General features: G+C 46.3%; 1 protein-coding gene across 3 annotated transcripts in view; it reads right to left on the bottom strand.

The window, feature by feature from the left end:
• Positions 1 to 21,615, bottom strand: part of CFAP46 (cilia and flagella associated protein 46) — a 2,698,259-nt gene that overhangs the window by 1,410,647 nt on the left and 1,265,997 nt on the right. For all 3 annotated transcript variants that reach the window (XM_069611407.1, XM_069611408.1, XM_069611409.1), the window contains exon 34: positions 9,484 to 9,632. In XM_069611407.1, coding sequence (XP_069467508.1) covers positions 9,484 to 9,632 — 149 coding nt within the window. The remainder of the gene's footprint in view (positions 1 to 9,483; positions 9,633 to 21,615) is intronic.

Raw genomic sequence — 21,615 nt, 5'->3', positions numbered from 1 at the left:
GCTGCAAGACCAAGTATATATGCAGGCAGGTTCATAAACTTCAGACATAGGAAAGGCTCAGCTAGCATTACAGGAATGTGCTATTCTAATCTTGCATAGGAACACATCTCTGTAATGAGTGCTTAACACAATGAACTAACTTCTGAACCATTCAGGTCTCTCGCAGCACCATGTTTGCCAATAAACTGTCTGTAATGTAATAACAAAAGATGCATGAGCTGTAATGACTAATCTGTTTGTAGCAATCATAATGTGCCAACGACTGCTACCAATCCTGTACCCCCTGTAACTAAGTTCCTGCAAGTAACAGCGCCACAATGCCCCTGGGCTGTCTGCGTGCTATATAAATATAAATAAATAAATACATTCTGGCACTCAATTTATTATGCATTTCACATTTGACTACTGCACATGATCAACATAATTCTCACAGGAAGGAAAGAATGCTACAGGAGTTGTGCCACAAGGAACGAACACACAAACTATATATACCACAGTGAACACAGAAAGCATTGCATGATGAATTGATCGAGGCAGAATGTACTTTGCAAAACCAACTGGCAATAGGTTTAGAACCTCAGCGCCATGCCATAAAATATCCTGAGGTGTGCTATTTAAGTCTGGTGAACAACGAAATCTTACTTCTATAGATCAGGCAGCCCTGTGGAGCCCCCTCCAAGATGGAGGTTCTGGGCAAGTGCCATTTTTGCCCTCCCATAAAAACGTCTCTGTCCCATCCGCCCTACGATCAGAATCATCCTACAAGACCTTGAGGAAGAACCTCAAGACCCTTCAACTAACAAACTACGACTCATATTACCTGCCATACATATTTTCTATTGCCATAGTTATATGATATATATGTCATTTATAACACGCCTGTACACAAGTGTTTCTCGGCGCGACAAGACAAGGAAGGGTAGACCGAGGGAGGACAAAAACAATCTTACAAGGCCTTGTGTCATTCAGATTATGCAAGTGTGAGGGGGAGAGAAGAGAAGTGCCAGAGGTTTGGGGGGAGGAGGGGAGTGGGGGAGAGTGCAGTGGCAAGGCACGGTTAGTGATGCCAGACGTGGTAAGTGCTACTAGGGTGGTTGCTTAAGTAAGTGCAGAAAGGCACAGGACGGTAGGGTTGCAGATATAGTCCCTAAGTGGGTGGGAGGCCCGGAGTCAGTTCAAGGGGCTACTGGTCGTTCAGGAGACTGGTGCCCGTGAGGTTCAGTGGGTGGCCAGGTAATGAGTTAGAGCAGAAGACAGGTGCATCAGCAGGGGAGAGAGAGAGAGAGAGAGAGAAAGAAGCAAACAGGAAGGTTTTGGGTTGCTTACAGAACGTTAGGTGGTCCTGCTCAAATTCGAGAGAGGCAGGGAGGCTGTTCCAGAGGGAGGCCCCGGCCGAGGACAGAGATCTACCCCCCAATCTCTGCCTGGAGAACCGTCTGACCCTGAGAGAGTCGGAGGTGGATGAACGGAGGGCTCCAGAAGGAAGATGCTTAGGAAGAGAGCGTTGGGTGTAGTGTGGTCCCCAGCCCCAGAAAGCCTTGTGGACAATGCAGAGGGTCTTGAACTTGATCCTTGCAGCCACTGGGAGCCAGTGGAGAGATTTCAGGGCTGCAGAGATATGATCCATGGGCTTGAGGCAAAAGACAAATCTTGCAGTCCTGTCCTGGATTATTTGCAGAGCGCGAAGAGTAGAGGCAGGCAGATTTAGAAAGAGGCTATTGCAGCAGTCCAGCCTAGAGAAAACCCAGGCTCTGGAGACAGTGAGCTTCTGGGGGAAAGTGAAAAAAGGAAGAATACCTCTGATGAGGTGCAGCTGGATGATAGACATAGAGATGTCTGAGATGTGAGAAGGAGAGGGTGGAGGCGAAGATGGCCCCAAGGTTCTTTGCCTCACAGGACGGTGCAGGTGGAGGGCCCAGGGTGTGAGGCCAGAGTGCAAGAGGTAAAGCGGGAGCAGGGTTCCCAATGAGACGGATTTCAGTCTTACTGGCATTAAGGCAGAGATCGTTGGAGGAACGCCATTCCTGAATAGTGGATAGACAGTCAGGAATGAGGAAGAGATCTGATGAGGCTGAGGGGAGCCTGAAGGAGAGGCATGAGTGTCATCTGCATAACACAGAAAGTTAGAACAGAAGTTAGAGATGAGGTTGGCCAGACGAGCCAAGTAATGGTTGAAGAGCAAGGGTGAGAGATTAGAACCCTGGGGAACACCACATGTAGAGAGAAAGGACCCAAGTTGGACCTGGGAGGGTCGATCGGTGAGAAAGGAGGTCAACCATGCTAGGGCCTGACCCATGATGCCCACTTTGTCACAGAGACGATTAATCAGGATGGCATGGTTGACCGTATCGAAAGCAGAGGATAGATCAAGGAGAATGAGGATGGAAAGAAGGTTGGGGTCGAAATTAGAGAGCAGGTCTTCACAGGTATTCAGGAGAGCAGATTCCGTGCTTCTGGCTGCTCTAAAGCCAGACTGGTGCTCATGGAGACAACCAACAAATTCAGTGTAAGCTGGGAGATGGCCAGCTTTTCCAGGAGTTTGCCCAGGAAAGGAGTGATAGATATCAGTTGGTAGTTTGCCAGAGAAGAAGGGTTGACAGAGGGTTTTTTGAGGAGGGGGTGCACAAGGGAGTGCTTCAGGGGGGAAGGAAAGGTTCCAGTGGCAAAATAGTGTTTGCAGAAATCGGCCAACGCTGGAGCGAGGGTGTCGATGTGGTCCTTCATGGTCTGCAGAAGCAGGGGAGCACCTGCTTTGGCAAGACCTTCATAGATCGGACTTGTCTAGAAACATCGTCAGGAATGAACACGGGGAAGGAGGCAAACGGAGGAGGATAGAGAGCCATAGAGGGGCCGGGCATGGTAGAGGAAGAGGAGAGAGCGGACAGGATGTCCTGAGATTTAGCAGTGAAGTTAGAAGCCAGTATTGTGCAAAGGGCCTAGGAGGGAGACTACAGCTCCTTGCAGATTATTCCACCTGTGACCAGTGTCCAGATACTCTTGGGTTCGAGTGTGCTTTACAAATGCAAAAATAAATAAAATATCTTCAGGTATGGGAAAATGTGTACATTTTCTATTTGTGTATGCTAAGAATAACCCATCCATCCTCTGTAAGGACTTCCAAGATGATACTTTATCTCTATGAACATATATGATGAGGCAATTTCAAAATTACAATGTGTTTAAATGGACATTCCTCAACCACAAAACGTTTCCCAACAATCTTTTATCCAAAATGGATATGTAACATACCAAAGTGTCTTTAAGTGTATTCATTGGCGCTTTTCTTTATTATATTGCAGTCATCTTCACAGAAAAAGCAGCCTGATGAAGAGAGTTATATCATATCTTGAAACGTGTTGAGTTTCCTAGATAAAATATCATCTTGGCTGACTTTTGGCCCTTGATGGTCTACAGGGGATGGGTGTTCCCATATCTTTGGGAACATACTCTGTGGTATTGCATTTTAGTACAGACCTTCTGCCAGAACTGGGTGTTCTCCCCTGCCTCTGAAGTCTCATGTTCCTTTGATTGAATCCATATTATTATCCAGATAGACAACGCTAACCGTATATGATAACATAGGAGTGCTTTGTAAACCATTTGTGGTTTAAAAAAATTATGTACCCTGGTAAAAGAGCAAGAAAGAAATGCTTTAGCATCATGTAGTATGGGATGTATCAATAAACATTGACAGTACCCAGACAAAACTATTCTTAGGAGTAACTGGTCCAAATGAATCAGCTCGCAAATCAGCATCTAGTGGCTTATCTAGCTCTCTCTGGCATCATGTGCACAAAGTCGGCCTCATGTAAAAGTCTTTATTGTGAAATACCCAGAGGGTAAAACAGCCCACAGGCTGGAACCTTGCACCTTTATAATTTTCAGGATAAAAAATTCTCTGTGGTTAAGGTTGTTTCTGCTATCAGACATTCTTTGGAAAGCCTTATCCAAGAACCAAAAAACTCCCAATTTGTCAAAGCTGCTGCTTGACTTGTGCTGACAGAACCAACGATTCGGAGATGAGCCTAGAATTCATAACCCTTAGTTGGTATTCATCGTCTTTGCAGTCGAAACAGTGTATCCCTAATTAACTTATTTTGGATTTCACTGTTAAAAAAAAGGAGTCTATTTTCATTTATTTAATTGGAACCATTACTTAATGAGCTGCCAGGGAAGTTAAAGATTTTAGGTTTGTCCTGAGATGCTGTGCACGAGTGTTGCTGTCTACTACCATTTAAAAACAGTCTGACAAAGGCACATTTACCAATGGCATTCCTCTAGTTTAGTTTAGTTTGTTTATTTGTATAGCGCAGCCGAACCCTGGGTTAACTGGGCGCATAAGTCTTGTAAAGCCACATGGGTTACAGAAAGTTGCACAATCGAGAAACAAAATAAATAACATGAAGACCAGGTTACAGAATGGTCCGCGACATAGGAGGCTACACAGTGGCAAACTGGGCCTGGTTACAGATTGGTCCGCAGCTATGGATAACACAAAATTAACAGGTTGAAATAATTTACTAAGGGCAGGTAGCAGGTTACTGTTGAGATATGAGCAGTTCCTTCACCTTGGCTCTGAATGACCAGAACAAAGCGTCAGCTCTGATTGCCATAGGAAGTGCATTGCAACATTTCGCTGCCAACACCGGGAAACTAGCTCCCCCTGCTGTTTTCGGGTTGAATTTCGGAATGTTTAGTTGGTGCAGATATGGGGTTCTGGTCGGTCTGGATGAGCTTTGCCTGGTGAATTTATCTGATAAGTATCATGGAGCTGTCAGAGAAAGGCATTTGTGTGTGATGACAAGTGATCGTAATTTGATTCTGTTACGGATAGGGAGCCAATGAACCTCCTTTCTGAAGGTAGATATGTGAGCCTTGCGGGGATGGTTGAGTGCACATCTGAGGGCATTGTTCTGAAGTATCTGCAATCTGTTCAGCTTGTGGTTGGTGGAGCCAAAAAGAGTGTATTGCACTAATCCAATCTGGACAGTATCAGAGCCCTAGCCAATGTAAGGCAGCTGTTGGTCGATAGCAAGGGTTTGCAGGCATTGATAAGTTTATTAGTATAGGCCGTGGATGAGATAGTGGTGTTTTTTGAGCAAGAGTGTGGAGTCGAGGTACACGCCCAGCGTTTAAACTTCTTTTGAGGCTTTTATGATGTTACCATCAATGGTGAAGGACTGGTATCTAGGTTCGAGTTTGTTAAAACAGGCCTGGGATCTGACGATAAGCAGTTCTGCCTTATTGTCATTTAGGCAAAGGCTATGGGTAGCCATCCAAGGTTGGATTTCAAGGTAGATTTCATTTAATTTTGCAACATCTTTCTCATAGCTCCCAGTGAGCGCATTGAGGATCTGCGTATCGTCCGCGTAGTTTGTATATGTGACACCCAGGTCATCAAGGCGGTCATAGAGGAGCTTGGTAAAGATTTTGTAAAGCATAGGGGAGATGCAAGATCCTTGGTGGACTCCACATTGGATTGGGACAGGGTCAAACGCAGCCAAAGGGGCGAAGATCCTGGTCGTTCTGTCGGACAGAAAGGACCAAATCCAATTGGTGGCATCCTGGGAGAATGTGGCCGCCGAGGCAAGGTGTTTGGTCAGAATGTGGTGGTCGACTAAATTGAAGGCTGCAGACAGTTCCAACAAGAGCAAGATGGCCAGATTAACCTTATTTTAGCTTCATCCATTTGGATTTTTAGGTCCAAGAGGGCTGTTTCAGTCCCATGCTTGGGTCTAAAGCCGGATTGTCGCAGGCCTAAAAGGTTGTCTTCCAAATGTCGCTGTATTTGGAGGTATGCCACTCTGTCTAATATTTTCAAGAAAAAGGGGACAGTTGTGATGGGCCTATAGTTGGTTGGTATATTAGGGTCTAGGTTGGGTTTTTTGAGAAGAGGTAGAACCCATACCTCTTTAAGGTTGTGAGGGACAGAAGAGTTTTTGAATGATGAGTTGATCAGAGTGGTGATAAAAGGCGCTAGATCTTTAGCCCCATCCTTGATGACTGAGGAAGGGCACAGGTCACCTTGACAGTTAGAAGGTGTTAGGTTGGCAATTATGTTAACTACTTCGTCCTCTATGACTGGGGCGAAGTGGAAAGGTGGGCAGTCGGGATGGAGAGAGCTATGTTTATTGCTTGAGTGGTCTTTGGTGGCGAGGTTCATTTTTTTAAAATTCTATCTTGGCTTGTAAGAGAGCTATTTTGTTTGAGAGAGCTTGTTGGATGTTTGTACACCAAGCTTTGTCTTTGATGCAGTCATCAGAAGGGAGCACTGGTGATTCCAATTCTCTAAGGATAGAGACTAGCTCTTTCGTACCAGATTTGGCATTGTGGATTCTAGTGTTGAAAATCACTTTTTTCGCGTTTGTAATTGCAGCTTTCTAGGTGGCTGCAGCTGATGAGAAGCTTTCTTTAAAGGAGAGAGAGGAGGCTTTTCTCCAGCTTGTTTCAGATGTTCTTTTAATATTGCAAAGTGCTTTTATTTCTGCAGAGAACCATTTATTCACGTGGGCAGGTGGTTTGGCCTTTCTTAATTAAGGGGTGCTATTTCATTTAAGGCTTGTTCCAGTGTGTCATTATAGAGCTTGACTAGGAAAGTTGGATTTGAGTTAGTGCTAATGTGATCACTATTGGTGAGCGGATGTAGTAAGAGTCTTAGGTTTTCTAAGGTGATTTTGCGTTTGTTCCTAGCCAAGGTTTGCGGTGCCAAGGTTGTGGGTGCACTTTTTGGTGTCTCTTTGGGTAGGGTGAAGGTAATAAGATGGTGGTTTGTCCAGGCGCATGGTGTGATGTCTATCAATGAGATGTCACAGTTGACGTCAGCCAGCCAGTCCAAGGTTCTACCTTTGTCATGTGTAGGTTTGTTAATACGTTTCGTAAGGCCTAATTTGGTGATAGTGTAATTGAGTAGGGCTTGCTGAAGCAAACAAAACCTTTCTGGCAAAGTATTTCACATTAGGAGAAAGATTAGCTAATTCATTAGGGGTGGACAATGCGCCTAACATTTGAACCACAAGACTCTCTGTAGTAGGTGTCACATTTGGCCTAAAGAACACAACAACTCTCGAAGATAGTTTAATGGCTTAAAATTAAGAATTTGAGAGGGGGCTCACTAAGGGCTGCTTTTCACTCTCTCACCTCCCTTGAGTCTGTCCCTCTATTGTCTCCCCCGAGCAGGTCCCTCCCTAACCCAGGCATCCCTGAATCCCAGGATGATATCTAGAGATCAGAAAGCCCTACTGACTTATCTCTGACTGGCTGGTCGTGATGGCCTGAGGTTAAACACCCTTTCTCCCTCTCTCCCCCTTTAGGAACAATTTAGGACCCACAATAAAATTAGAATAAGAAAGTGCCTTTCAATTACTCAGGTCTCAGTCCTTTTCTGGCAAGCCCATGTAATCCTCTCTGTGATGTCCTATCCTTCTCTTTTACTCTCTTCTTTAGCCCACTCTCCTTTGGCTCTCCCTCTCTTGCTGTTCCCCTCTGCCCCTCCAATTTTCTCATTCTTACTTCGACTCTCTTCCGCTATCTACTATGAACTACCCCCCCTCTCTGTACTGCTACCCTCCCCTCTCCACTACTACTACTCTCCCCTCTCCAATCTACCACTACTCTCCACCCACAACTTCTCCCTCAGTAACCATCCCTGCACTCACTCACCTTCCAGTCAATCACAGTCATCTGTGCCTCTCCCTTTGTTAGCCTCCCTCACACACCTGGTATGTGCACTCATCCCAAAATACCACTTTCGCCCATGAGCCATTAACTCCTTGTGCACACTCCTTTGGCAATTCTTCTCCACGCTCCTCTGCACTGTCCTTCATTTGCTCAGTGTTTTGGTCAGCCTTCTCTTCCCTTGACCTCACCTGACCCACACACATCTTCCTGTTTCATGTGCCCCTTTTATCCTTCCACTTTCTCCTTCATTGATTCTCTCGCACAGCTGGTTCCCCAGGCCAACTGCTGGCTTTGTTTCCCCCAGGGAAGCTAGTCACAGGTAATCAAACACATAAAGGGAGTTTCAAGACCCGCCATCTTCTCAAAGGTGGGTCAATCTACGGTTCGACATGGTGGCCCGCTTAAACAACCGCCAATGTCCCAGTTTGTATTTGAGCCAACCGGAATGTCTGAAATGCTGGTTTGGTATGGGGACTGGTTTGTGGCACTACCGAATGAAGGTAAGAATGCCTCTACAGTTCATATCTCGCTGAGCACCTGGCTTGCCACCTTGATGTGAAGACCGCTCCACAGTTCTGCTGCAGGAAAGAGAACTGACACCATTAATGTAGAGTGGAGTGCCGAAATGACTGGTTTGTTGCGTGGATGGTTTTGCAGTCCCGCAGTTCCTAGCTCTCTTTTTTAATGGGTTGCTCGCTCTATTCTCCACTGTCAGGGACTTTTGGGGGATGTAGTCCAATGGGACAAACAGAAGGAAATTGGCCTGCATTGTGCAATGCAGCTATGGGTCAAGAAAAGGTGGTACAGCCAGACACAGGTAGAAGGGGCAGAGATTTGGGTCCTGTCAACAGCCACAACCAGCCTCTAGGCCAGGCCTGGCAAAAAAAAAACCTGTAGGCCACCCACCCAGGTTGAAAGGGGGCCCCATCCCTTACTGACAGTGTCAGTTCTCCGACATTGTCACACAGGAAAAGATGTCCAGAAAATGGTGTCCCAGGTGGCTGCTTGGGCTTCCTGGCCTCAGAATAAAGGGATTTTATACAGGGAAAGTATGCATTTTGGTGCAGCGTTACGAAAATATAAACTTGAAATCCAAAATAAAAGGAAAACAGACAAAGGCCATATAAGTGTATAGATCCAGCACAAACATGGAAGCGAGCAAATTAATTATGTTGAAAATCTACAATGTTTGAGATTGAATACTAAAAAATATAGTTGAACATTAAACAATGTATTAAAGGCCTCTTAAGCTCTTAAGATCTTTAGTAGGCAATGATTACACATAGAAAAGGTGAATGCAGCGCTTTAAAAACACTTTCAAACATATAATGACCTATCCTATTCATGAGATATACTACTGAGGGCACAGTCTGGTGTAATTCACATCTGATCTTTTTATTTGGTCAGGTAAGAAAATAAGACCGAAAACTGCAAACATTGCTAAAACAGTATAAATAGTTTAGTGATATCATGTCAGTACTACAAGACCAGAAATAAGAAAAGAATATTAGAAACAAGACAGAAGTTTTGTCACCTAGCACATATTAAGCAAAAATAGAATTTTATGTTGAACACATTATGTTAATAGATTTGTTAGCAGTAGCATTCAATAAGCAGTACCAAATGATCACTTTCACAAATAATTGGTTCATTTTGGAGATTACTGTAAATTAAGAGTTCCTAATATTTTACAGCTGTTTCCCAGTATCAAACCCGTTCTTTGATGATAAATGCACCAAAAGGTTGTTGTCAATCAGCCATTTACCTTCCCACAACCAATAATCCCAAAACATAATCTGTACAAACCGTAGATGGTAAAGGTCAGACAGGCTTTTACTTTCCACAACATCATGTGCAATAACTTCAGCCAACTGGAGCACAGGGATGCTTAAATGTGCTAATGATATGCTTTGCAGTTCTTTCACCAACAGATCCATGTAATATAAGCTGTATGTCTGCGAGAAAAAGCAAACAAGAGTATACTGAAACCATACAAAATGCTAAAATGGAACAACAGTGCACAGGTGACGCTAAATAGCAGTTTACTCACCTCCGGTTATGTTCTTTCTGATCGATAGGATATTCCTCCTACAGACTGCTAATCTTTTAAAATCACTTCTAAGTACAGTTTACACAGCCAACAGGGGGATGTCATGTGGTTTCAAACAGATTCAGTCAATTTAGATTCAGTACCCTAATGCCAGCCGTGACTTCTAAATACATAAACAGAGCCTCACATGATCCATAACCTGAGTTCATCGCTATGCTGAGACATGGCAAAACTGCTGTAGAAAATGCTAACAATCTGATTGAGGGGAAGATGGGAAGGCGGATATGGAATTGGCAGTAGAAAGTCTGATCATAAGAAAGAATATTGCCAAAGTTTAGTAATAATCCCCCCTCCCCCCCCCATAGAGTCTTCATCTTTTAAAAGACTCCAACAGCCATGCAGAAATAATGGAATGAAGCAACAGTGAGAGACATGTATTCTATACCAGAAAGTTCTGCAAATGTGAATATGGCACATAGCGAAAGAATCCAGACATGAAGGCCTGGTGAACGTATAAATGGCGTTTGATATACTACCAGCTATGGTAAATTTCTCTTGTCTATTGGGGACGTAGCTAAAGCCGGTGCCCTAATCTACAGCTAGATTACAGAAAGTGTTGATGGAGAGCACAATCCACCAAGAAATGATTTTCTTCAAAACAGACTTTCCTTCCTGAGAGCTCACAAAACTGACACACAACTGACCATTTCTGGTAAAATACAAGTTCAAGGTGCTTTTTTGATCCAATATGTGGAATTCAGGGGTCAAAGTGTACAAACAAAAGTAGTGGAACTTTGTTCCCCTCTACCTTGCCCTAATACAACCCTCTCCACGAACCTATACCCCCCACCCTCACTCTCCCTGCACCCCAATACAAACAGAATTCCTGGGTCCTGCATTTCCTCGACTCCACCCTCTCCACACTCTGCTTTACAACTGCACTATCAAGACTGAAAGAGGCAAAGTGAAAGAAATGCATTTTAGTCATTGTCCCCCGCACATGCATGTATCCTTCCTGCCCTTTCTAATCACACCTTGAGGGAAATGTCAATGTTTACAGCCACCCACCCACTCACCAGCACACACATCTGCACGCCTGCAATATTTTCAAGTTAATATAATCGTTTTAAATGCAGAAGATGGAATCAGTTTTATCTCGAAAGCAGGCTAATCAAATAAACAAATGCAAATCCGCACCTCCAAGATGGCTCAGCAAGATGTGACACTAGAACAGTGGTCTTTCAACTGGGGAGCAGGCCCCATTAGGGGGATGTGAAGGATGCCCAGGAAGGTGGGAAGTCTTTCAAAAGGGGATTAAGATGACTGTGTTTTATATAAAAAAAAGGATTAAGGTGACTGCTTTTAAAACGAAAAAATAAGCAGTGGAAAATCTGCCTATATTTTAAAGAGCCTGGGGCCATACTGGACAGGCTTTGGCACACCTAGGGGGACAACCCCTAGGTGGGGCGCCTAGCAACAATATTTTTAGGTTCGGCTGTTAGGTAGCGCTGAAAGCGCTACCTTTAAGACAAAACAATTGTCATTAAAATGAGAGATTTAACATCAGAGGTTCAAATATGGGTTTTGAATGAGGGTCTCTAATGCTTTTCAATGCAGATGACATATGAGGATGGATTTGTGCTGTTTGGCTATGTTTCCCACCCATTTAACGCCCATCTCTTAATCAAATCTGTGTGATTTTCCTCCCATTACCACCCATCTCCACTTTAAATCACAACCTTGTTGCAGTCTTTGCCTGCATTTGTATTGTGTGCTGAATTTGTCAGCCATTTTATTTCCACAACGGCAGCCACCATGTGTTAATGTTAATAAAAAATTGTTTGACTTGATTGATGCTTTATAAAAAATTTACTGCAGCTTTTAAGTTACGTTATATTTTAATTATATATTTTAATGTATTAACACGTTACTGTTATAGTTTTCTCCTTGTACGCCGACGACGCCCTCCTTTACATCTGCTCCCCAGAAACCAATCTTACCCCGATTCTGAGTGATGTAGCCCGATTTGGACACATATCTGGGCTGAAAGTTAACTGTTCTAAATCTGTCCTATTTCCACTTACAGACTCCACGCAACCCCCGCCTGACCTAAAGGGATTTAGTTGGTCCCAATCCAACATCACTTACCTGGGGGTGGCAGTTTCCCAGCACTCGGCGAAATTGCGCGAGGACAACTACCGGAATTACCTCACAAACCTGGCCACTAAAACTGCTAGCTGGACTAGACTCCCCATTTCCCTATCAGGTAGGATTGGAATACTTAAAATGGTAGTGCTACCTCAACTCCTCTACCAATTCACCAATCTCCCTTTATGGCCAGGCAATGAATTCTACAAGTCGCTACGCCACATAGCCAACACCTTCCTTTGGCATTCTGGTGCAGTCCGCCTCAAATTAACAACACTGACCACCCCTAAGGAATTAGGCGGTTTGGCGCCTCTGACTTCATTGGGTACTGGGTGGTAGCCCAATCTCAATTTGCTTCTCATTGGTTTAATACCATAGATCCCCCCTGCATGTCCGACTAGAGAAACTAATGGTCAGCGACCGAGTAATTGGTTCCCTTATCCTCAAACCTGTCCCGCCTGACCCCGATTCAGCAGACCCAGTTGTTAGTACAGCCTTGGTACTCGCCAAGATCTGGGCAATGGTCGATACACCTCACCCATTCCATGGCGACCTCCCACTCTAGAACTTCTTCGCTGTGGTCCCATACATTCCACAATCCATTGTATCTCGCTGGGCTGATGCAGGCTTCTTGGCACTCCGCGATGACTATGAACAGGGCAATTTTCTTGAATGGGCAGACCTCCCTCAAGCGGAAGCCTTCAGTATGGCTACAATACTCCTCTCTCTGGAAAATCTCAAAGCCAGATACCCCAACTTCCCCACGTTGCCACCTGACGATCCCATAATCGCAGAGCTCTGCTCCTTCGACTCCTTCAGAGGGAATGTGTCAGGCTTTATACCCTATTACAGACTAGAGCTGCCCCTTCCTTTACCAAACTGAGACTCAGGTGGGAAGAGGATCTCGGATTTGAGATCACTGACGAACGCTGGTCCCGAATGAGCGCTCGCACCCATGATGTATCCTATAACTCTAGGTTCAGACTAATACAATTTAAGGTGTTGCACAGATATCATCACACGCCAAGTAGACTGCATCATATGTTTGCTGTACTGTAAGTATGCATTGTGTAAAGTGTATTTTAATGTCGCTCTGTGACCATCTGCATTTGCTCGTGTGTTGTCAAGTTAAATAAATAAAGGTTTATAAAAGAACAACTGGAATCCTCGAAACCATCAACAGCAAGCCTGGACGGAACCGACCTAGATGAAAAACCAGACCTATTCTAGAAATGGATCACCAAAATAGACAGCATTTTCCCAGAAAAACCCTTCATCCCTTCACAAAAGAAAGCACTGACAAGATGGTTCACACCCCACCTAAGTACAACAATAAAAAAATGAAACTTGAACTAGAATGGAGGAAAAACTACAGCTGACAAATAAACTAACAAAAACAAATCTGAGCATAAAAAAAGGAAATTCACAAAGCCAAAAAGTAATACTACGAGAACCGAATCACAATAGCCACCAACACCCAAAAAGAACTACTCAAACTTGTAAATGAGATGAGAAACCCACCTGGTTTCACCAACACACCAGTACCTTCACATAAACTATTCAACAACCTTGCAGACCACTTCAAAAATAAAATCACTGACATACATCGGATCATACAAAGCAGACCAACTAACCAGACCGTGCACCATGCACCACCGGCCCTGGAACTACAGATCAACCTGCAAAGCTTCACACAAAACTCAGTAGAGAGATTTATCTAGCTGGTGAAACTTAGCAACAGAGCAAGCTCCCCAATGGACTCATGCCCACCGGACATCTATGAATCAATCCTTATACAAGGCACGCCATTGGAATGTACAGAAACCACTTCATCCAATCACTCTCAATGGAGAGAGTACCACAGTCTTTCAAATTTGCGTACATCAAACCACTCCTCCAAGATACTACAGGTGATGTTGAAGATCTCTCCAACTACAGAGCAATATCTAACATTCCCTATCCGGGAAAACTGCTAGAAACCTATGTCTACAAACACTGGAACAGGTAGAAACACACTGAGTCGGCTTCAGACCTATGAGAGGGACAGAGACAGCACTTCTCCCTATCTGGGATGACCTAAAGACCAACGCAGACTCCAAAACTCAGCACTGATATAACCAAACCTCTAAGCAGCGTTCGACGCAGTCAGCCACAATCAATCAAGAGACTGGAAGAAATAGGGATCACTGACGCAGCGCTGCTTTGGATTAAATCGTTCCTATCTGAAAAAACAGAAACGGTATAACTAAAACCCATCAAATCCACACTGCGGGAGACATGCTGTGGGGTACCACAAGGATCCTCCCTATCCCCACTCGTTTTCAACATCTACCTGACTCTACTAATCAACCTCATCTAAAGGCACAGCCTCACCTGCTACAACTACGCAGATGACACCCAAATCCTCTACAAAATCAAAGATGTACACAACAGGTGAACACAATGCTAGTAGACTGTAAGAAACCTACGAATAGATGAACATAAACAGCCTCAAACTCAACTCCGGCAAGACAGAAATCATGATTATATCCAAAAACCAGGAGAGCTACCAATACATCCCATGGCCCACAGAACTTGGAACAGTGCCCACGCCATCAAAAATAGTCAAAGACCTTGGAAGCCTAATGGAAAACGAGCTAACACTAGAACCGCAAGTAAACGCAACAATCAAGAAATGCTTCTTCCACCTACACACAATCAAAAAGATCCTACCCTTCATCTCCTTTATGCACAAAACACTAGCCATCATCTCCCTCCTCATGTCCAGGATAGACCACGTCAACAGCCTATACCTCGGAACGACAGATTATCTACTGAAGAAACTGCAACATATACAGTACGCAGTGGCCAGACTTCTCCTCAAACTTTCCGAAGATACCACAGCACTCCTGCGTTAAAGATGCTACATTGGCTGCCAGTCAAACAACTAATCATATTCAAAACAATTTGCATAACGCACAGGGCAATCCACGGCCAGCGAGCAGAATTACTACAAAAGAAAATCAGCATTTACCAGCTGAACAGAAAACTCGTATCCATCAAAGACATCCGCCTGGAACCCAAACCATACACAAGGAAAAAACATGGTGGATCAGCATTCTCTTTCTGAGCTGCAAAAATTTTGAACACCATCCAGAGAGAAATACAAAACATAAAGAGCCATCTAGAATTCAGGAAACTCCTAAAAACGTGGCTCTTCAACTCAGAACTGGACAAAAAGCGAATGAGCAACACCCATACCCCTCGGAATGAACACACACATCGCAAGATGGAGGACTAGACCATACCACGACAAGTGCAGAGAGGTGGAGGGACTTCCGAGTGGGAGGCAGACCCGGATGCACCCATTCCCATGGAGGACCCTACTAGAAAAAGAGAGAGAAGGGAGGGTCCCAGGTTGAGCCACAGACAGAGAGCAAAGGGTTGAAAGGGAAAGAGTAGCAACAGAATAAATAAACCATGGGGCAAGGTAGCTCAAAGGCACAGGGAAGAGGTACCCCCCTCAAGGAGCCCCAGGGAGGTGATGTCAGCTGAACACCAGGATATGCCAAAGGCTGAAGTGGTGTAGACATCCATTAGTCTGAACACGGGGGAAGGAGGGTGGAGGAATTATCATGCCTAAATAGCCCGGTAGACAACCCAAAACCCGGCAAAGAATATAGGAGGGCGATCCCCGCTAGCACACTGCAATACGCAACACTGGCAGGGACGCATAGCACAGGTAGTCAAAGTGGAGGAGGTACGATGGAGTGCCATCACTAAACAACCCACTAAAAAACTCATCCCTCTACTTACACCTCTCAAACTCTAAACAAAACACAACCATAAATATATTACAACACAAAACATACACTTCACTGCACAACAACAACGAAATAAACCACACATAGCACACGATAACTACTGAAGGAAAAAACACACCTACGCTCAGCGAACGGTGTAAACCGAACTGAAGCTGCCAACAGCACATCACAGCTCCCTTGTGCTTGTTCCTGCTCAGTCCTTGTAACTCACCCTACCATCTTGCTTTTCAGATCCACCAGAGCGCCAGGGGACCACTTGGTAGTGATAGTGCACGGTATATCCTTTAGCACAGCATAAAATGAAGGTCAGCAAATGCTGCAGTTATCATGCTGTGCATGGGTGCGCTTGTGCGCTTGTCCCTTGTATGATGCCTTCAGTCAGTCCTGGTTGTTGAGCATACAACATTGCATGCTGGGATTTGTAGTTGGTTTCCCGTAAATATTGTGGGCCTACGGGACCAACAGTGCAAAGAGTTCTTAAGCCATGAGAGACAGCAAGAGCCACTCATGGATGGGAGCCAGTTGGCAGCTATATTCTGGCACAATAGGCACTGATACAGGACATTTCAACTCCCTTAGAACAGAGCGACAACAAGACAGTGCTCCTGCTTGCAAGACGTTTGGTTTTTTCGCAAAAACAGTCCCTAGTAAAATACACATTAGTGTCGGATTGCAGTCACATACAATATCAGAGGCCTATTTTTATTGTGTCTTCGGTTTCTTTATCAAGTTCTATGGTGGCATGGGAGACGATATCGGATTGGCCCGCCGTACGCAAGCCTCTGAGAGTGTGACTGGCGCATCATGTTAGCAAAGGGTTCCTTGGCTATGGCGAATATTAGCGGGGAAAACGGGCATCCCTGTCATGTCCCTCTGGCTATCTGGAAGGGGGTGGAGCATCTGTCCTCAGTGCGGACCCTGGCTGATGGGCCGGTGTAGAGTTTTAACCCAGGTTCAGAAGTTGGGGCCAAACTTGCATTTCTCAAGGACTCGCCATAAATACTCCCATGACACTGAATCGAATGCCTTCTGCATATATAAGGTGGCTGCCACCGCCTGTGCATTCGGGTTGATCCTACTGATCACACTGAAGAGTCTTCTTAGGTTCAGGGATGTGGACCTACCTGGGACAAATCCCGCCTGTTCAGGGTGAATGATGTGGGGCATAAATGAAGCTAGTCGGTTGGCCAGTAGTTTGGCGTATATTTTGACGTTGCAGTTATTTAGCGAAAGGGCGCGGTATGAGCTGCATTGGGTGGGGAGGGTTAGCCAGGTTTGAGAAGGACTGTTATCATTGCCTCTCGGAGTGAGGGGGGCAGTATGCCCTATTCACACACCTTCTCCCATAGGGCCAGTAGATGTGGAACCAGGAGAGATTTATATTGCTTATACAAGTACATGGGAAGGCCATCCGGACCAGGGGCTTTACCTGACGCCAACGACTCAATGGCTTCCCTAAATTCTTAAGGAGTAAAAGGTCTCTCCAGGGAAATGCTGGCGTCAGTGGACAGGGCCGAGAGAGGGAGGTTTTCTAGATAGGAATCGATTTCTGAGATCTGGGGGCCATCAACTTTCGAATACAGGGAGGTATAAAATTATAGAAATTCTGAGTTAATGTCTTGTGGTGAGGTAGCTAGTGTTCCATCGGGTCTCTCTATTGCCGGTATGTTGGGGGCTCCAAATTCTCTGCTCATCAACCTGGCCAGCAAGCGGCCTGGCCACTCTCCCTCACCATACTTCTTACCGACTGAGGGCTGTCCAGGAATTTGACTTCTCATTCTGCTAGGCTGCGGAACTTGTCTAGCTCTGACCCTAGTGATGCTAGTGTTTCAGGGGAGTGATCTTGGTCATATTGAGTCTCTAGGCTAGCTAGGGTTAATTCGCTACCAGCGATATCCACGCGGATTCCTTTCAGGATGCCGCTCCCTTTGGAAATGGCGATACCCCTAGTGTATGCTTTAAAGGAGGGTGGTTCGTGATGATATAGAGTTCGTGTTAATCTCAAAGAATTCTTCAATGGAAGATTCGAGTTCAGAGGCGAAGACCTGATCAAGGAGGGCGTGGGCCCTCATTCTCCACTGTCTCGTTTTATCATAGTCTTGACCCCAATTCAATGAGATAATCACTGGCGAATGGTCTGATAATGTTCTAGGGCGGATCGCCAGATGGGTCAGGCACCTGACCAATATGTCTGATATGAGCCATCTGTCTATACTAGAATGTGAGTCGTGAACTGAGGAATAGTAGGAGTATGTGCAGGAGTCACGGTACACAAGCCGTCAGGCGTCCACCACTGCTAGTCGAGGGAGAGTTGTGAGAATAGTGTGGGCTGCCTTGGAGAGCTGGCGAGGTCTAGAGCCCGATCTGTCCAGGTTGACGTCTAGTATCGTATTAAAATCGCCGCATCTTTTTGTGGTTACCCAGACCCCTCACATTCCAGCTCATGAAGGTTAAGCAGCTATCCACCATTTGTGTGGGGTTGTTGATTGAGTTTTTGTCTACAGTTTAGCAGTAGCCAATGCCAAATCAACTTCGGCGGGTGTGTCCCCCTATCTGTGTGCCTATGATGTACTACTGTTGTATGTGTTGCATCTCTGGTGGTTGTCAAGACTTATTTAACATAATACCCCAACCCCCCCCACCCACAGCCCTCCCCCAAACAGAGGAATGGTACACCAACTAAGCCATAACAACAGCAAACTTCTCGGCATCAGCGCCTGGGGGCCTGTTAGCTGGCCTGGCGATGACGCACCGGACCGGGGAGAGTGCAAGGAGATTTTCAAAACAGTAGGATTAACCAGTGTGCTTAGTATAGGCCGCATGAGCGGAGGATCAGTGGTTCAAAAAGAAAGGAGAGCAACAACAAACTGTTAATGCGTTCTCGTGGGACATAATGACAACACAGCAAAACCATAATCATAATCAGGTCCCGGCATCTACGTCTGGGGGTCTGTGAATTGGCCTGGCATTACTACTTCGGACTGGGGAGATATAAGGATATCAGTTATTTCTAAACACAACAAGTCTGTGTGGCAAACGAGGGCCACATAATAGAGGATCAATTGAACAAGAAGGAATAGAACCGACAACTAATGTACTCTTGCGAGGGATAGGAGCTACCAAGAGCAGGGTGGTATATGGCTCTATTGCTGGTATAGGTTCAATTGGGAACAATAAAGCAATGTAGAGACCACCGCAGTGATGGGGGATCAGCCAGTAAAATGTTCATCAATGAATTTTGAAGCCTCTTCTGGAATCCTGAAGAAGAATGTTTGGTTAGAATATTCGATTCTTAACTTTGCGGGAAATAGCATGGAGTATTTAACCGCTAAGTCTCGGAGTCTCTTTTTCACAGCCATAAAGGTTTTGCGTTCCTGCTGCACAGCAACAGAGAAATCCGGGTAAAGATAGATCCTCCCCGACCCAAGAAGCAGCTATCCCTTAAACCTAGCTGCCTGTAGGAGGGCATTGCGGTCCCGGAAGTTTAAGATTCTAGCTATAATAGGGCGTGGAGGTGCGCCCGGTCTGATCTTTGCGGTTAGGGAACGGTGGGCCCTTTCAAGTGCGAACTGCGGGGAGAGTTTCGGTGTATACAGTAGTGTTAGAAAAATGCGTTCCATGTAGTCTTCCATGGGTTCCTTGATATTGTCCTCGGGTATTCCGGCAATGCGCAGGTTATTTCGTCTCGAGCAAGATTCGAGATAGTCATTTTTCTTTTTAACTGCCGATACCCGAATGGAGAGTGTGGAAACCGCAGCGCGGAGGGAGCCCAGGACATCCTCAGCGGCCCCCACCCAATTTTCAATCTCGGCCACACGACCGTCTATCTTTTCGATATGAGCTTTTATAGAGGAGATGGTGCCGTTAATATCATCAAGTTTAGTATGTAATGTGGTGAATCCCTCACGAATATACTTCAGCATCTTCTGTGAGTCATCTGGGGCTGAAGGGGCCGAGGTGGTGGGTGCCTCCTCTAGGGTCTCGGCCGGTGACCTGGACGGTGTTTTAGTAAACCTATTAGCGAACTTTGCTTTTTCCCTGCACCAGCTCCTTTAGTCATGGCGAGAACAAGGGAAGGGTTCCAGGAACAAGGGTGAGTGTGAGTGATCAGAGGTATTGGAGTTCCTTGGTAACAATTGTTGGAATAGCTGTATCTGGGCAGCTGGTTGTGCGGTCCTTCTGTTTGCTGAGTCTATATAGGTGCCCCTGGTTAAGTTATGATCTGAGGCTTCTTTCTGAGCGTGTAGGTGTGTACAGCAGCAGTAGCCTCTCCGTTCTGACCCCCCCACGGATTCAGCGCAGACGGAGGCATCACTAGTGGAGTCCAACTGTGTCTGTATCAGCAGCAGCAGGGAACCCCTTAGGAGATGCCTGGTGAGAGCCCGTTTGTTGGCAGTGACCGGCCATGTGCAGGATAGGTTCTGGTGATCAGCGCTGGCCACGTGGAGTGATCAAGGAGTCTCAGCGCTTTTTAAGGTTTATAAAGCTGACCCAGCAACGTTTATATCCCAGCTCAGTCTGACCATGGACACGTCCCTGGCTCCTATGTTTGCAGTAATACTAATTCTTTGCTGAGTTGGTAGCAGGGGGGGCCATTCAGGGGTGGCTCAGTTCAAAGTAATCCGTCAATGGCGGCATCCAGGGGGCCAGCAACTTGTTGCCCTGGTGCCAGAGGTGCATAGAGCAAGTGTACATAGGCCAGTTCCGCGGCCCGGACCCAGGATGCCACCACAAAGCCCCGAACTCCTGGAGGGGAATGGGATGCTTGTGAGGGGGGGCCCCGCGTGGTGCCACGCGAGGAGGGCCTCTGCAAGTATTGATGCAAGTCAGGGGGGAGACTCCCCAGAGTTCACGCATATTCCAGTGTTTGGACCCAGGGTCGCACCCCACAGGGCGCCCGGGCCGACGGTATCTCCCGGCGGTACGGGCTCAATTTTTGGCGTCCGCCAACAGCCGCCCCCTGTGGCCGGGAGAGGGGGATCAAGGGAAAACCACGGCCACCGGAGCCAGCACCACAGTATTGCAGGAGCGGCCCACTCTCACCCCCCAGGTCCCCCTACCTTGTTGTGTGCTGGTCGGAGTATGGATCCAAGGAGGAGGGCAGGAGGAGGGGGCAGGCGAGCAGCGCACTGGCGCGGGATCAGCGGCGACGGCGCCGTCCACCCACAACGCCCCTGTCCACAGAGTGTTAGGATCCAGTCCCGGGTTGGCGGGGCAGCCCGCAGCGGTCTTCCGGCTGAGGTGTCCTGAAGGCCCGGGCACACTGCTGGGGCACAGCACAGGGGAACGCTGAGTGTTCCTGGTCAGATTAGGGCCGTTTGGCGCGTTCTTCGGGCCGGGATGCCGCTCCCAACGAAGGCCGGCAGCGCCACGGTGTGTGGCAGTTAGGTGAGCCGCAGTCGGCACAGGGCGAGCCAGGAGTTTGCTGCCTGGTTCCTGCGGTGGCTGTAGCTACGCTCCCAGTGGGACCTCCGTTCTGTCAGTAGGCGGAGATGTGGTATGTAGGTTCCCACAGAGGCCACAGCAAGGAGGTATGGATTTGCTGTATCAATGAGGTTATATTAAAGAATATGTGTTCTCCCAGTTCGGAGCTCGGCACTCAGGCTGCCATCTTGCTTCAGCGCAACAGCGCCCCCCAGTTGTTCTTTTCCATATTGTAGGGAGCTGTTGGGGCTGTTTGGGTATTTTATCTGGTAGTTGGATAACAAATGGTATGAGGAGGTGGTTGCTTCATAGTATTTGGGTTGGTGGCACAGAAGAGATCAGATTTCTTTGGGCAAAGAGTGTGTCCTGCTCTGTGCATCGCCCCTTTTGTCCATATAGCATAGTTTCATTGTCGCGAGTTGCTGGATTAGTGATTTTTGAGAGTTTTCGTTCTCATCTTCAAACCATATGCAGATGTCCCTGAGGATTGTCAGGTAGTCGTGTTTGATGCCT

The sequence above is a fragment of the Ambystoma mexicanum genome, chromosome 8 (genome assembly GCF_040938575.1).
Source record: "Ambystoma mexicanum isolate Mex_15411 chromosome 8, UKY_AmexF1_1, whole genome shotgun sequence".
NCBI classification, from domain to species: domain Eukaryota; kingdom Metazoa; phylum Chordata; class Amphibia; order Caudata; family Ambystomatidae; genus Ambystoma; species Ambystoma mexicanum.
Note: the sequence above shows the minus strand (reverse complement) of the source record. Positions and strands in the feature narration are given on the sequence as shown.